This window comes from Echeneis naucrates, chromosome 1, assembly GCF_900963305.1.
Source record: "Echeneis naucrates chromosome 1, fEcheNa1.1, whole genome shotgun sequence".
Taxonomy (NCBI): Eukaryota; Metazoa; Chordata; class Actinopteri; order Carangiformes; family Echeneidae; genus Echeneis; species Echeneis naucrates.
This window is the reverse complement of record NC_042511.1, coordinates 13,918,506-13,932,379: the sequence shown is the minus strand read 5'-3', so window position 1 is coordinate 13,932,379 and position 13,874 is coordinate 13,918,506. Positions and strand designations below refer to the sequence as shown.

Sequence of the window (13,874 nt, the reverse complement as noted above, 5' to 3'; positions counted from 1 at the left end):
CAAACCCCCCCCCCCCACCTGCTTTGCTCTCCTCAATGAAGCAGAAAAATAACAGATCTTTAACTCTTATAATAGCATTCAGTTGTTTTTATCATGAACATACTAGCGTTATTAACTGTTCAAATGCAGGTGGGAGATGTTAAGGTGTTGTTAAGGTTTCCATATAGTTCCTGTTGTTTCTCAAGTTGCAGCAAGAGAAGCCTACCTCCACTCTTTTGCTTCTTAACCATGTGATAGACAAGGCCAGCCAGTTGATCAGTAAACACTAATCTTGGATCAATATTATGTTGGATCTGAGATGCGTGGCTGTAGGTCAAACTTTAAACCTGTAGTGTGTGTTGTGTGCCTGACTACCCTTGTGTGTATGTCACTATGGTTGCCACTTGAGCAGGAGGGGCGTGAGGTGGCCCAGTGATGTGATAAATGACCCTCAGCCCTCTGTTGAAGAACCTGGTGCTAAACATCTGTTGTATATTTTCTTTGTTTTTTTTATACTGTCCGTTACAGGTGCAACAAACTGGTGTCTGTAACTGGAACAATAAAGAGTCTTTTGAAGTAACTAGTGAGTAGTGATTTAAAATTCAAAAATGACCTATAACTCTCAGTACGGGTGCAGCCGTACACTGCAGCCGATCATATTGATCATTCCCAACTCATCAATTTTACATTGGAAAGTGAGTTATGTCCCTACTGAGCCTAAAAGATTGAGGACCACTTAACTGGTATTTAGTAACGAGAAGGACAAGTTATATTGCAGAATAGCTCACTTTAATGATTAAAATGATGAAACAGACAAGCTAAAACATGAAATGTGAATACATGTAAAGAGGTGACCTCATTGTAAGAGCTATAAGACAAATGTGAGAGGCTCAATTGATTCACTGACAGTTCTATAAAGACATGACAGACAAATTTTAATGAATGATAATAGCCTTGAATCACTTAAACCTGACTTCTATGACACATTGGCCTCCTGGTTGATGAGCTTGCTGAGATCCATCTTTGTCTTCTCTAAAGCTGCGGTTTTGGCCCTCCGTGATGGACGCACCATATGAACTGACTCAGGAACATTTTCTCCATCGCTATGGCCAAAAGTTGAACACAACAAGCTGAATGTGAGGATTGGTGCCTTCAGCCGTCACATTTCTTTACACAGATAGGAATAATGAAACAGACTGACCTCTCATCTGATGACTCTGCCCTCCTGCTTTGCTTCCTGGCTCCTTTAGCTGTAGAGACTTTCCTCTGACCTGTGCACACAAACACTCAGGTTACCTCAGTGCTGAGTCAAGTCCTCCTCTCAGGTGGATGACAAGATGTCTAAAAATACATCGGCACCATCAACAACTGCAAATTTTGTTGAGTATACAGAACCTGTATTACCTCTTTTACCTCTCTTGGCAGATTTTGATGGATCTTCTGCTGCAGCCTCTGTGAAAACATGGCAGGTTGAAAATTTATATTTTTACTATTATCCTATCTCCCTGCTATATTATAAATTATTCATTGTCATCATCCACGTGTAATTTTTCAGCTTAGGCGAACAAATGGGCGGTGGAGGTTGATCTGCGAAGAGCCTCTGATAATGAGACATAATTCTTCAAACAGGAATTGTCGCAAATGTAGCGCCGGTGGTGTTTTATACCAATTATCAATACGTTTGCATATGTACCATCTGCATTGACATCCAGCGGCTGAAGTGCACTGCTGCTCAGGAGTTTGGCCTGTTCTCTTGAGTTCACAAGCTGGCAGAGCATTTTCTCCAGAGCACGGAGACAGACACGATCCTTCACCACCTGCAGGTATATGGAAAACATGGAGAGATATAACAAATGCACACACGTAAGGATTTAGTACATTTCTGTTTAATATGATAGCAAAAAAGATTTTGGGATTGTAGACTGTTCGTGGAGTAAAACAGCACATCAGCACATTTTATAAAAACAAATGAAATCAATGAATTGCTAATAAAAGATATTGTGAGCTGCAGGTTTTAAGGTATGAGTCTTAGTAATGGTGTTAATACCTGTACAAGCTCCTGCAGCAGTGTTTGCAGGTCTTTCCTGACAGTCTCTTCTCTGCTGAGCTCCAGGTTGCTCAGAGTCTTGGCATAGAGACGGACTTCAGGGGCTGTAGGGTCCTTCAGCATCTCCCCACAAATACGAACCGCCAAATAGTCATGGACACACACCTCCTAAAGTGTCCAATACACTGGATTAATGTTTCCTAGCTGAGCTATTATCAAGCTCTAAACAGCTTAGTCAAACAATTGTGAATTAAAGATCTGCCTGCTTTAATGTGAACCAACACATTTCAGAGGGCAATTTGCGTATTTCACCTGTGTTTAAGAAATAAATATGCATTTGCTGGAATAAAGAAATGTTAGTGAAATGTTAGTGAGCCAATAAAAACGTGACTAAGAAAGGACACATTAACCTCAGCAGATGTTCTTACCTCTGTTTTAGCTGAGGGTTTAATAAGTACACTGGGCCGAGTTAACTCCACAAGCAGCTCAACTACATTGCTAACATCCACCTCAGCCAGAGGAGAGGTGGCTGGAGCATTCATCAGTGTCCGAACAGTTAGAAGGAAGCTCTCCTCCACAACCTCCTGGTGGGCCCTAGTAACAAAGACCAAATCAGTATTACTTTGTGTTTCATAACTTATCCCTTAACCTGGTGCAAGTCACACTAATGGCAGGAAGACACATAATATTTAACCACGTAGCTGTTTGCCTGTGTGTGAGAAGATGTCAGACCTGCTCTCGCGGGCGTAGAGTTGAAAGAAAACACCAAGGCAGTGTCGCAGATGGGTGTCATCCTCAGTGACAGGGTTGTACCACAGCAACACCAGACGGGACAACATCTTAGCACTAGAGATGCGGCCAGTGTACATAAGTTTGGCCAGACCCTCTGCCGTTTCTGTACGCAAGTCAGACACCTGGAAATATGGGACGCACCAATAACTCGATAAAAATATCTTCCATTTCATTCCCAGAAAAAACTAATGCATGTGAATTCATGAAATAGCTCACCTCACTGTCCAGGAACTCTGAAAGCATTACAAGGATACTCTGTGCTGTGTCCTCTGATAGCTCTTGGTTCTCGTTGGCCACTGCCGGGGCATCCTCCTGTCTGTCTGGGGATTGAGTTGGCGGGGCTGTCTGAGAGGCAGCTGTTTCAGAGAGCAGCTGGAAGCCAAACGTCAGTAGCAGGTCGATGATGGCCCGCAGAGCGCTGATGCGGATCTTCACCTCATCCAGCTGAGCGATCTGAAATCACGCAGGAGCACACACACAAATAAATTTAACGTACAAAAAAATAAATAAGTCCTTGGGGTACTTTTTTTTTTTTTTTTTAATCAGCTATAGTTATACAGTAATCAGAAGGACCAGTGTCTCTTTCAATCAAGTGTCACTTAGTTTAGTTTTGTATGTTTCCTGGGTACTTGACTACTTAAAAATTATTCTCTATTGCACTAGTCCAGCAGACTAAGACTATCAACATCAGTGGATTAAATCTGAAACTTTACCCATCTTACATGTTGCCTGTTTATAAATATATTAAATGAATTTTCTGAAACGTTTGTATAGAGTTACCTGTAGCAGTAGGACCATGTGAGTTTTGGCTAGGTCCTTGCTGTGCAGGGTGCACGTGCCCAGACACACCACAGCCATGTTGCGGACTGCAGGATGAGAATTTGCAATACTGGGCAGGACCTGATGGAGAATGAAATACTGAATTCAACCAACTTCTGCCTGAGCGGATTTCACCAATATGGCATAACATTAATCAATTCTATGCACATCATCAAAGAGTCAAAGCTGTCACTCGGTTGGCACCTTAAAATCCCAGCAGAGTCAGAAATGTTGGTCAATTTAAAAGAGGGCAGTTTAACAGAAGGTCACAGGGAAAATCATCACACTTTCTCATAACCTGACTCAGTTTTCATGTCTTAATTATTATTCATCCATTTATTCTTTGTGTGGTTACCTTTGTGAAGGTAGGTAGGTATATATATGTATGTGTGTGTGTGTGTGTGTGTGTGTTTATATATATATATAAACACACAAATAAAAGATCCTATTTGAGCGTGGGATCTGTATATCTATGGTAGCATATGGTTAGTTGAAAAAAAATGATGAGATGTGGGTGTGCTCCCATACCAGTGAGGACATTAAGGCACTTATAGTTGGACCAATTCGAGTCTTGAGGCTTATTTGCTTTAGCAGTTCAGCGCACATTGTTAAACACCTCAAAAGCGTGTCTGGGTCATTCTGAAACACACAGGAAACAAAGCACACAGTTCAGGCACTTTTTTCCAGAGGGAAATTGTGTTTACTATTAAAATACAATGAGATGCCAAGATGTAGTGCTTCCTTTTTGGTTCTGTACCTTCTCAGTGCAGCTCTCCTTGTCAGCTGGCTGGCTACTCTGTGCAATTTCCTGAACTATTTGGTTCCTGCGGTTCTCAAGCTCTGTGATGGAGTCCTTCAGCTCTGCTGCACGGCTAAACTCCTGAGCAGTGATACAGTCCTCCAGGGTTTGTTTAGCCTCCATGATACGCACCTTCACCTCTGCTAACTGGATGGAATGTGGGGAAGAAAACAGTGGTGGAGACAAACAGGAAAGGTGAGAGTCTTAGCAGAAATACACTCAAGAGGGTTCCTGACTGCTGAAACAGGCAATAGTACTCATCTAACAGGAAAAACAACAGGTGAGGCTCTGAGCCAGGTTAAAACCCCCGAGAGGGTACTTTGCTTCTACTCATTAAAAATGAAGAGAGGGAGAAAGAGGACAGGTCCACTGACAGGAATGAAGCTAAAGCCTGGGCCAATATTCATTTAACCTGCAACCATGTGGCCATGACATTATACTTTCAAGGCTGGTTGGACAGTAGATGGACTGACACTCCTGACTGAAGCTAAGACAACTCCTTAATGCTTTTATGTTCCTTTGTTCAGAAAGCATAAACAGGCTTGCAAAGAAATGGTTCTGATTGAGCTCAAGTAAGGAAAGCATATTGAATAATACTGACAAAGACAGGGAAATCTAATAAACCTGAATACGCCCACAGCGGCGTAAATGATGAGCACCACCCTGCTTGTTAAAATATACTATGCTTCCACATTTGAAATCAGATGGAGGTGCAGGATGAGCAAATAGAAACAAACAAAAAGCTGATTTAAATAGAGCACAGAGGAATTTTGATTTGCAACATAACAGATAAGAGTTAGAACTCAAAAATATATGGAAATTATTAGCTAGCAATTGCAATTTGAGGTATTTGAATGTCAGCACTTGAGAGTATTGTATTATATATATGCTGTGCAGAAGTACGGTCCCATTGGTTTGGGATAAGACTTGGTCTTGTGGTTTATGCTAGATAAATTTCTCCATTAAGTGAAAACCAGTTGGGAGAATGCGTGATGTTTACCGCAATTAAAAAAAAGGGGGTATTACAGATTCTAATTGCCTCTGGATACTTTGAGTTAACAGAGGGTTGCCCACCTGGATCTGCTGACGGCGACTTTCGTTCTCATCCACTGGCATACTGGCCTCCATGATGGGCTCCCTCACATCTGAGATGATTTCTGCCACCTGTGCAACAGAACCTGTTCACTAAGACATCTTTCTGAAATGATACCACAGCTGAACTTAGTTGACATTTCAAACAAAGGACTTTTATAAGCAAATGCATTGGTCCATCGAGAGAATCATTTCCTGCCACTATGTGTAAATTTATAATTTGGTTAAACTTTTATAATATCAGCTCTCTCTTATTGGGTCTGTCAAGGAAATGAAATGAAATGTGTTGAAGAGAATCAACACATGCATTAACATTAGCATATGTAAAGATGTACAGTCTGGAGTAAATTAACAGAACTGAACTTTAAATTTCAGCAGGAACACATTCAAATTTAAGTATAAACTATAACTTACAATCTGTATGCGCCGGTGGTCATCAGGTATGAGGGTGAGCATTTTCTCTGTGAGCAGGGAGACGAGGGATGAGGTGGTCTGTGGAAGAGCAAGCATCTCCTGCAGAACAGCCAGCACACGCTTCCTGCAAAGACAAAAGAAATAAGTCTTAAAGCCACCAAAAAAAAAAAAAAAAAAAGTTTGGGGAAACTGAACAGTGTCTTTGTCCTGAGCAAAATAGAGCAGAGCAGCAGAAACTGAATTTACAAAATGGCACTATGGAACGCTTACAGTTTAGGTTTTGTGATATCTAAAACTACATTAATTGACAAAACCTCACATACACAACTGATGTACATACAATGAAGACCAGCCGCAACTATCCAATGACAGCTGTTGCTAAATCTGCTACTTTGTTTGGTCTGTAATTATTCAATCAATGCTTATACCTGCTTCTAGCAACTAGATAAGTTACAATCCACCTAAACGACCTGTAGAAAAATTCCATTCCATTCCAACAGTTATGTCACATCTCTCTCTTCAGTCATAGCTGGCCTTTCCTTTCCACTTTATTTTTTCATCCATCTGTTTATCAATTTACTAACATAACATTTTAACTCTTCATCTTACCTGCCACCCTCTTCATTTGTGTCCAAACATCTGATGAGATAGATGAGCTGTTGAGAGATGAACTCTCTGGTCATGACCAGCTCCAACTGACTGAAGTCAGCCCTCTGCTCCTCCGAAAGTACAGGCACTGCTCTCAAATACCTAAACGATTAGAGTCAAGAGTCAAACATCTAAGAAGTAACAACCGCTCTCACTGCACAGTATATTTAGATGGTATTCAACTACAAATTCAAGCAAAAAGCAAAAAGCTAAAAAGTGCTACACAAAGCTATTTAAGCTATTAGCCAGCTACCGATTGAGTCATTCAAACCTTTAAAAAAAATTATCTATTGTATGTATTTAATGAGCAGGTAAGTCTTAACTATGCCACTTAAATTCAGCTTATTCATTCACATTATAGCATCGCACACATTAAGGAAATTCATCAGCAGAATTCTCTAATATCAATGCACAAGGATGATAATTCCTTCTAAGACTTTAAAATAGTAAGGTGTGGATGTGTTCTGTAATTCATGCTATAAAAAAAATTAATTAAACGTCAATTATAATGATAGTCTTCCAGATTAATACTTTCTTTTAAGCAGAAACTACAAACCTTGGTATGACAAATTAAAAGGTGTCACTGAGTAATAGCAAACTATTGAGAGTGAGCATTATAGTGCACAGTCTGCTGTATGTTTTTTAATCATGACTTTGATCTTCCAGCGAGCAAAGCGATTGAAGATGAAAAAATACTTAAATCTTGTAAATTAAGCATAATGACTGAAGAGCACTGAGCATTGATGTAAGTGGTTTAACATGGTTTTCTACAAATGCTAAGTAACACACTGGTCATATTTACAAATGCATTTCATAGGTAAAGAGGTTGGATTAAACGCTTAGCCATTTGTTAGCCACACTATCAAAGCAGTTATATTAGACTTGAATTTGTCACGGTTACATACAGAAACAGCTCTGCTGAGAACATTGGGTATGTCTTTAGATGCCTGGAGTTACAAAATGATTATTAAGGCAAGTAAATTAGGTCTGAAAACTGTTAAAATTCTATTCAAACCTGCAATAACTACATTTGGACACATGAGAAAACTGTTTGGGATACAACAAAATTACAATTTAAGTTAATTAAAGTTATATTTGGTTTTCAATCATATTCACACATGGCAGTCTCCCAAATACAAGTTCAATATTCACTATTTGAGCTCCTAAATAGGGAGGTATCTGGATTAGCTGGATGTTTAGAGCACTGGATTGCCAAGGGCTCTTAACAGCTAAACAATGAACAGAGCAGCAGATTTGGCTGATACTTCTCTGTCGGTATTACCTTTGTTGTTATTAAATTGTTATTATTAAAATGTCAATAATTGTAATTTATCCTACTAACTAAGAATAATTTACTCTCCATAGCCTGTCCAAATGCCTGCTCCACAATTTACTCTATTTACTCTGCAGTTGAGGTAAAACATACACTAATCACATGTAATTGAGTGAATGTGTTTCTTTTCTCACCCATAAAGGTAGTCGGCATAAGTGGCAGCATCAGGCAACACTTGCTCCAGCATTTCATCACCTTCATCTCCTTTAGCCTTGATAAACTCACACAGCGCTCTCCAGTAAAGTACATTCTCACAGGTCAGAGAGTCCACTGGGATCAGCTTCCTATTAAAAAGCACAAGATAAACCTCCAGCTGAAAATGTTGTAATGGCTACGTCAGGTGAGAGAAAGAGTTTCAATTATCCATGTACCTGCTGTCAAGTTGAACTCTGTCCTGCAGTATTTCCTCATTGGTTTTGTATTTGAAAATGGCTCTCAGTGTTTCCAGAGCTGTTTGGGCGCAGTTCTCTACATCCAGCCTGTGGAGCATCTCTATGATGTTGCCATCCAGTCGACCCAACCAGGCTGGCAGGAGGCACGTGCAAACCACCTCCCTGACACTTTCTGCAAGGCACATGGACAATTAGACAAATTGAAAGGACTGCATGTAATTTAAAACAGATTAGCAAAATGATTTGCTGACAATTATTTTGTTATAATGGCCAAATTGTTTAAAATAAGCAAATATTAAATGATACCAGCTTCTCTGTTGTGATATTTATATTATTGAAAATTCAGTTTGAATATCTGGTGGGATGTGTTTGAGGTGTTGACATATAAAATTTTGTTTAGTTTTAACAATTTTATGACATGTCAGACTTAAACAATAATCAAGAAACATTAACAGTTATTAGTTGCTATTTCTTTTTTTTTTTATTTTATGAAAAATTTTGTAAAACGAATACAAGAAATCAGTATTACCTGAAATGTCATGGAGACCCTGCTGTAGTAGACTAACTCTCTGTGCAATGGTCAATGCTCTAATGTGAACCTTGTCGGCCAGAACCTTCAAATAGAGGACAAAGATAGAAATGTTACAGGAAACAATTATGCACACTTAGTTAAATCAAAACAAATGTATTATGTTATGTCTATACCAAATAATTCCACAGCATGCATTGGTACCTGATAAGCAAGCTTGCGGACGTTCTCTTTGATGTCACGGGTACGTTTGAGCACTTTAGGGAGGGTCTGAGGGGACATTGCAATGCAGGAGAGAACGGCTCGGCGTACTTCAGCATTACTATCATTGTCCAGAATTAACATGTATGCTTAAGAGAAGAAACAATAGGAACATCTATTTATACAAAAAACTTTCATATAAAAACATAAAACAAAACAAAAGCTCCTTTAAAGGCTTGGAACTAAAGACAATACAAAGTCATGCAGGACAGCTGTACTTCAGCTGGAACACTACTGAGGGTGATTATTTTGGTTTCAAACACACAATCTTTAAATAAAATAAATAAAAGAAAATACAAAAATAAATATGAAAACTGATTTGGTTGTTGACAAAATATAATTTTTTTTGCATTTGATTGAAAGTTGAATGGAATGGAAAGCAAGAATGGAGAAAAAAAACAAAACAAACCATTTATGGTGGGGCAGTCAGGATCTTTTGGTTGCTGCAGACGGGTCATGGCCAAAGCGGCCTGAATCCTCACATTGGGGAACTTGTCGGTTACACGGACCAACATGGCTTGGTGGATGTGATCAAATAAATCATCGTCAATCTGGGCGTTCTCTGCCATACTGCCCAGCAACTTGTTGATCAGCTGGCATGCACGGAAACGCACTGCATGGCTGTTGGCTTTATGAGACTAAAAGACACGAAGGTATGGGGCCATAGAGTTTTGGGGGAAGAAATGGGGGGGAGAAAAAAAAAAAAAAAAAAGAAGCGCAGAGATTTTTGAGTAAGAGGCCAACCACGCCAAGTGGCCAGGAGTGGACATGGAACAAAGGAAAGAAGGTATGACAGAAAAAGGATTGGCGTGAGAAACAGGTGGATTTCAAAAGGGAAAGACAGAAGAGAGATCAGCAAAATTTTATTAAGAAGCAATTAAAAACTTCAGTAACATCAGAACTTCTATTTACACTTAGACCACTGTGTAGGATTTGGTGGAATCTATTGCCAGAAATTGAATACAATATCATATTTTATATATGACTAATGAACTTGTGTTTTCATTAGCTTAGCATGACCTCTTTCGCAAATCTTTTTTTTCTGCAGTATGCTCATACCTCCAATAGAAAGTTGAAGATGAAACTCAGAAATGGATGATCATCCTCATCTTCTTCCTCCTCTTGGTCCTCTTCCTCTGCCTTAGGGGGGGACTGGAAACTTGTTGCAAATCGTGCAACAAACTCAATGACATTTTCAACTGCAGGCTCGCGCTTGTACACAATCATGGCATACTTCAAGCAGTGGACAAACTCCTCATGGAACAGTGTCTTGTCCTCAAGCTGAAGGAAGAGATGGACGTGGATATTAATATCAAGGAAAGGGGCAAATATGTGAACGCAAATGGTCAGTTTCTGCAATATTTGTTCACAGATGAATAATTACCCAATCAGGAACACTCAGGAGGTGTGGGGATTGCTTTACTCAAATTTCACCACACAAAATAGTGAAACCTTCTCAATAAAATTTCCCAGCCAAAAGGTCCATGTCTTATGTCATGTATGGCATGGCAAAGAAAGTAGATCATCCCTTGTACAGTAAGGAGCTGGAAACAAATTTTTGGTTTTGTGTTGCCAATTAATCAATATACGGTTGCACGGTGAAATATAATAATAATAATAATAATAATAATAATAATAACAATAATAACAACAACAACACAAAATTATAATAGCTTTAAATAACCGTCAACAAATATTAAAAGAGATTTAAAACGCCCTTTCTGTCTGTTTACAACTACTTTATAGTGTGTGTGTGTGTGTGTGTGTGTGTGTCTCACCTTATTGTAGCGGCTCTTCAGACTTGCAACCAGCTTTGCTTTGTTGTTGTGGCCTTTCTGGGCGCGTTGAAAGGCCTCTTTAATGTCCATTTCATTGTCGGCAGTCATGATTCCTCTACAGGAAGGAAAGCAAAGAGAAAAAGGGAGAGCCGCTTAAACGGCAGCAACAGATCGGAGACAACTGAAACAACATGAACGTCAACTCTCCTGTGCCTCGTTAGCCAAAGTCCCCCTGAGAAAACCACAAGGAGCCAAACTCCCTGGAGACTTTTAACACCGTCCGTTATCGGAACATTTAACAATTGTTTTGCATTATACAAAAGAATTACACCTAATGTGCGTTTTTAAAACGTACCTTTTCTTCCGTTTACTCCTCCGACACGACACTACCGCCTGTTTTTAAAATTCGACTGTCCTCGCGAGAATTGAGGCGCGTAATCCAGATTTTACGTCATGACGTCATGTATTTGTGCCCTGCGTCTAATGCCCTAAACAGAAGCAGCTGCACGTTTCGTCTGTCAATGAATTCACCTACTGTTGATGCTGATTCATTATTTTCAATGTTATGGCATTTCCAATTCAGTTCAGTTGAGATACTAAATCGCAGATGAATCATAATGACTTTTTATTGCACGGTTTATCCCTGGAAAACAAGTCACATGAATGAAGAATTCAATTCGATTCTTTTAAAAATCGCACCACATAATAGCAACAGCGATGATAATTATAAAAGAGCAGGAAAGTCTGGATGAGACCACATTGTCACAAAACATTTGGGGTTAATTGGACTTTAGTGATTTACCACAGAAAAACATATAATGGCTGATTATACAGCTTAGTTTTGGTTGAATGAAGGAAATAAATTATCCTATCAATAGTATGATATTATTTCATATCCCATATGAGCAGGTTGTGCTATCGTGCAGCACCCCTGTTGTGATGAAAGCTGTGTTCAAGGCAAATGAGGAGGGATTGCAGCAGTACAGGTCTACACACTCAACCATCTCTGAAAATCTATCAGCCATCTATCTCTGAAAATCAATTCATTATAGAGGGCACTCTGTCAGGCTGCTTGCATTAGACCTGCGTACATGCGGGTGAAGGATTATTCGGGATGTATGTTATCGTATCAAATATTAATTCCGGCAACTGTAGAGAGGCTAAAAGTCTCTCCATTAGTCTGTACACTCTCTATGTCATGGGCTAAAAAGATGTAAAAACCTCTAGGGCTTGTGCACATCCACATGACATGTTTCAAGGAATCCAAATATGTGGGAGGAAAAAAGTGTTTACACCTTCGATCATCACTCACGCCTCACTAACTTGCATGCATACTCCATGATGTGATAAAATCCATCGTACTGTACTTCATGCCAACTAGCTGAAGCAGGCAAATAGCCAGGGCCTTGGGCTCTTCATAGATCTATTAGGCACCACAATTCTTGTGTCAGCTGGCTTGTGACAATTTGGTTATTCAACTTTATTCATGGACTTGCCACACAAAAGATGTGTTCATAAATTTCCTTATTTTCAGGGGTTACATTAACTGCCATGCATCGACTGCTGTACCTGAGGAGGAGGAGGTACAGGAGTTGGTGGGAACTTGATTTCTAAACCGACTTGGGAAAACAAATGCATTTACCAGAGAGAGAGGACCTAATGAAAACTGCTGGTGAGTCAGAATATGGAAATCATAGGATCTTTACCCTAAATAACAACTTTTGCTGCTTTTGGCCTTAAAAGAGTTTTCCTCTTGCTTGTCCCTTAGCACTGTGAAAGTGTGAGACCAAACTGCTGAAGTACCCATATAGGGAAATTGATTTTAGTCAATGTTGCTTGCTTGTGAATTAATTTATGTTTATTTTACTTTTTTTTTTTTTTTTTCTGTTTCTGATTCTGTTTACAATCCATTCAGCATAATGCAAGTCATAAAGGAGGGAGGACTCAAAAGACTGCTGGAACGTTTCTGTCAACATATTTAGATTGCTTATGCAATTAGTCATCGTTGAACTACCAAAAGCAATTTTGTATTCAGAGGTTTGCACAGTCTGCAAGATTTTATAAACGGTTAATGCTCTCCCTGACAATCACACACATATATATGATAATAAAAATCGCTTTGTCTGCTTGCAGTGAATAAACTGCTAGGTTGAAAACTTATCTTTACTGCTGGCTAACTATAGACCAGAGCACATGCTATGTTTTATCATCTTACCCAAAATGATGGGTTGATCATTTAACCCAACCTGGTTAGGTAAATCAATTCGTAGCCACTAAGGTTATTGAAAACCATGAACAATGCGAAGTTGCTCCTCTCCACAGCCAGGATGTCTTCTTTTACCTCACTACATTTCTCACATGGCCTCAATTTGTTGCTATCTGCAATAATTAGCTCAGTAGTTTTGCCTGACTTCACAAACACATTCTTAGCTGCTTCAGTGTACTTAATCCCTTGGGAAAATTGCAGTCACTGCACTTCTGCAGCGCTCTTAGTAGCCGAAGAAGCCAAAGTAAGCTGAGCTATGTTCCCATCCACAGTTGCAGGATGTAAGCTCGGCTCCATGTTCATTGTTTCCATAATTAAATCCACAGGCACATCTTCCACATCTTTATTTGCTTGCCCAAAATGTGCCCATACTTTTAGCTATAAGGCAGCCGCTATGTGCTTGAACGGAAGCCATTGTTCCTTGAATTTTAACATCGCTGACAAGCTTTCATCTTCTCACCGTTAAGAGTGTTTTTTGTTTGTTTGTTTTGTTTCATTGTTCTGTGCCTCAACCATTAGCTTTATATACCTGTTATATACCTCTCAACAGCTGTATGCTAATAAAAAAAAGTTTTTCCAGATTAGTGAACAGATCCAAACCCGCAAAGCTTTATTTAGAAAGATCTGACAATGGCTGGCCATCGAATGCTGGCATTTCCATTGATATTTTCTCTATCTGTAACCCTAACCCGAGAGGACCTGGAAAAATGGCTGGCAGAAATTCT

General features: G+C 39.5%; 1 protein-coding gene across 2 annotated transcripts; it reads right to left on the bottom strand.

Annotated features, from left to right (window-relative positions):
• Nucleotides 1–758: 758 nt before the first annotated feature.
• Nucleotides 759–11,280, bottom strand: ncapg (non-SMC condensin I complex, subunit G). Of its 2 annotated transcripts, none has more exons than XM_029506142.1 (22): nt 11,239–11,280; nt 10,884–10,998; nt 10,165–10,386; nt 9,515–9,743; nt 9,049–9,194; nt 8,845–8,929; nt 8,295–8,487; nt 8,058–8,207; nt 6,552–6,692; nt 5,943–6,066; nt 5,511–5,600; nt 4,395–4,583; nt 4,166–4,276; nt 3,599–3,718; nt 3,035–3,271; nt 2,759–2,940; nt 2,455–2,620; nt 2,027–2,194; nt 1,673–1,796; nt 1,384–1,431; nt 1,181–1,250; nt 759–1,082 (listed from the first exon to the last, which is right to left on the bottom strand). In XM_029506142.1, the coding sequence occupies exons 2-22, from the start codon at nt 10,989–10,991 to the stop codon at nt 956–958; spliced, it is 3,030 nt and encodes a 1,009-aa protein (XP_029362002.1). In that variant the 5' UTR covers nt 10,992–10,998; nt 11,239–11,280; the 3' UTR covers nt 759–955. The 2 variants fall into 2 exon arrangements, with proteins under 2 accessions (XP_029362002.1, XP_029362011.1); XM_029506151.1 differs by having other exon boundaries at nt 2,027–2,191.
• Between the last annotated feature and the right edge of the window lie 2,594 nt (nt 11,281–13,874).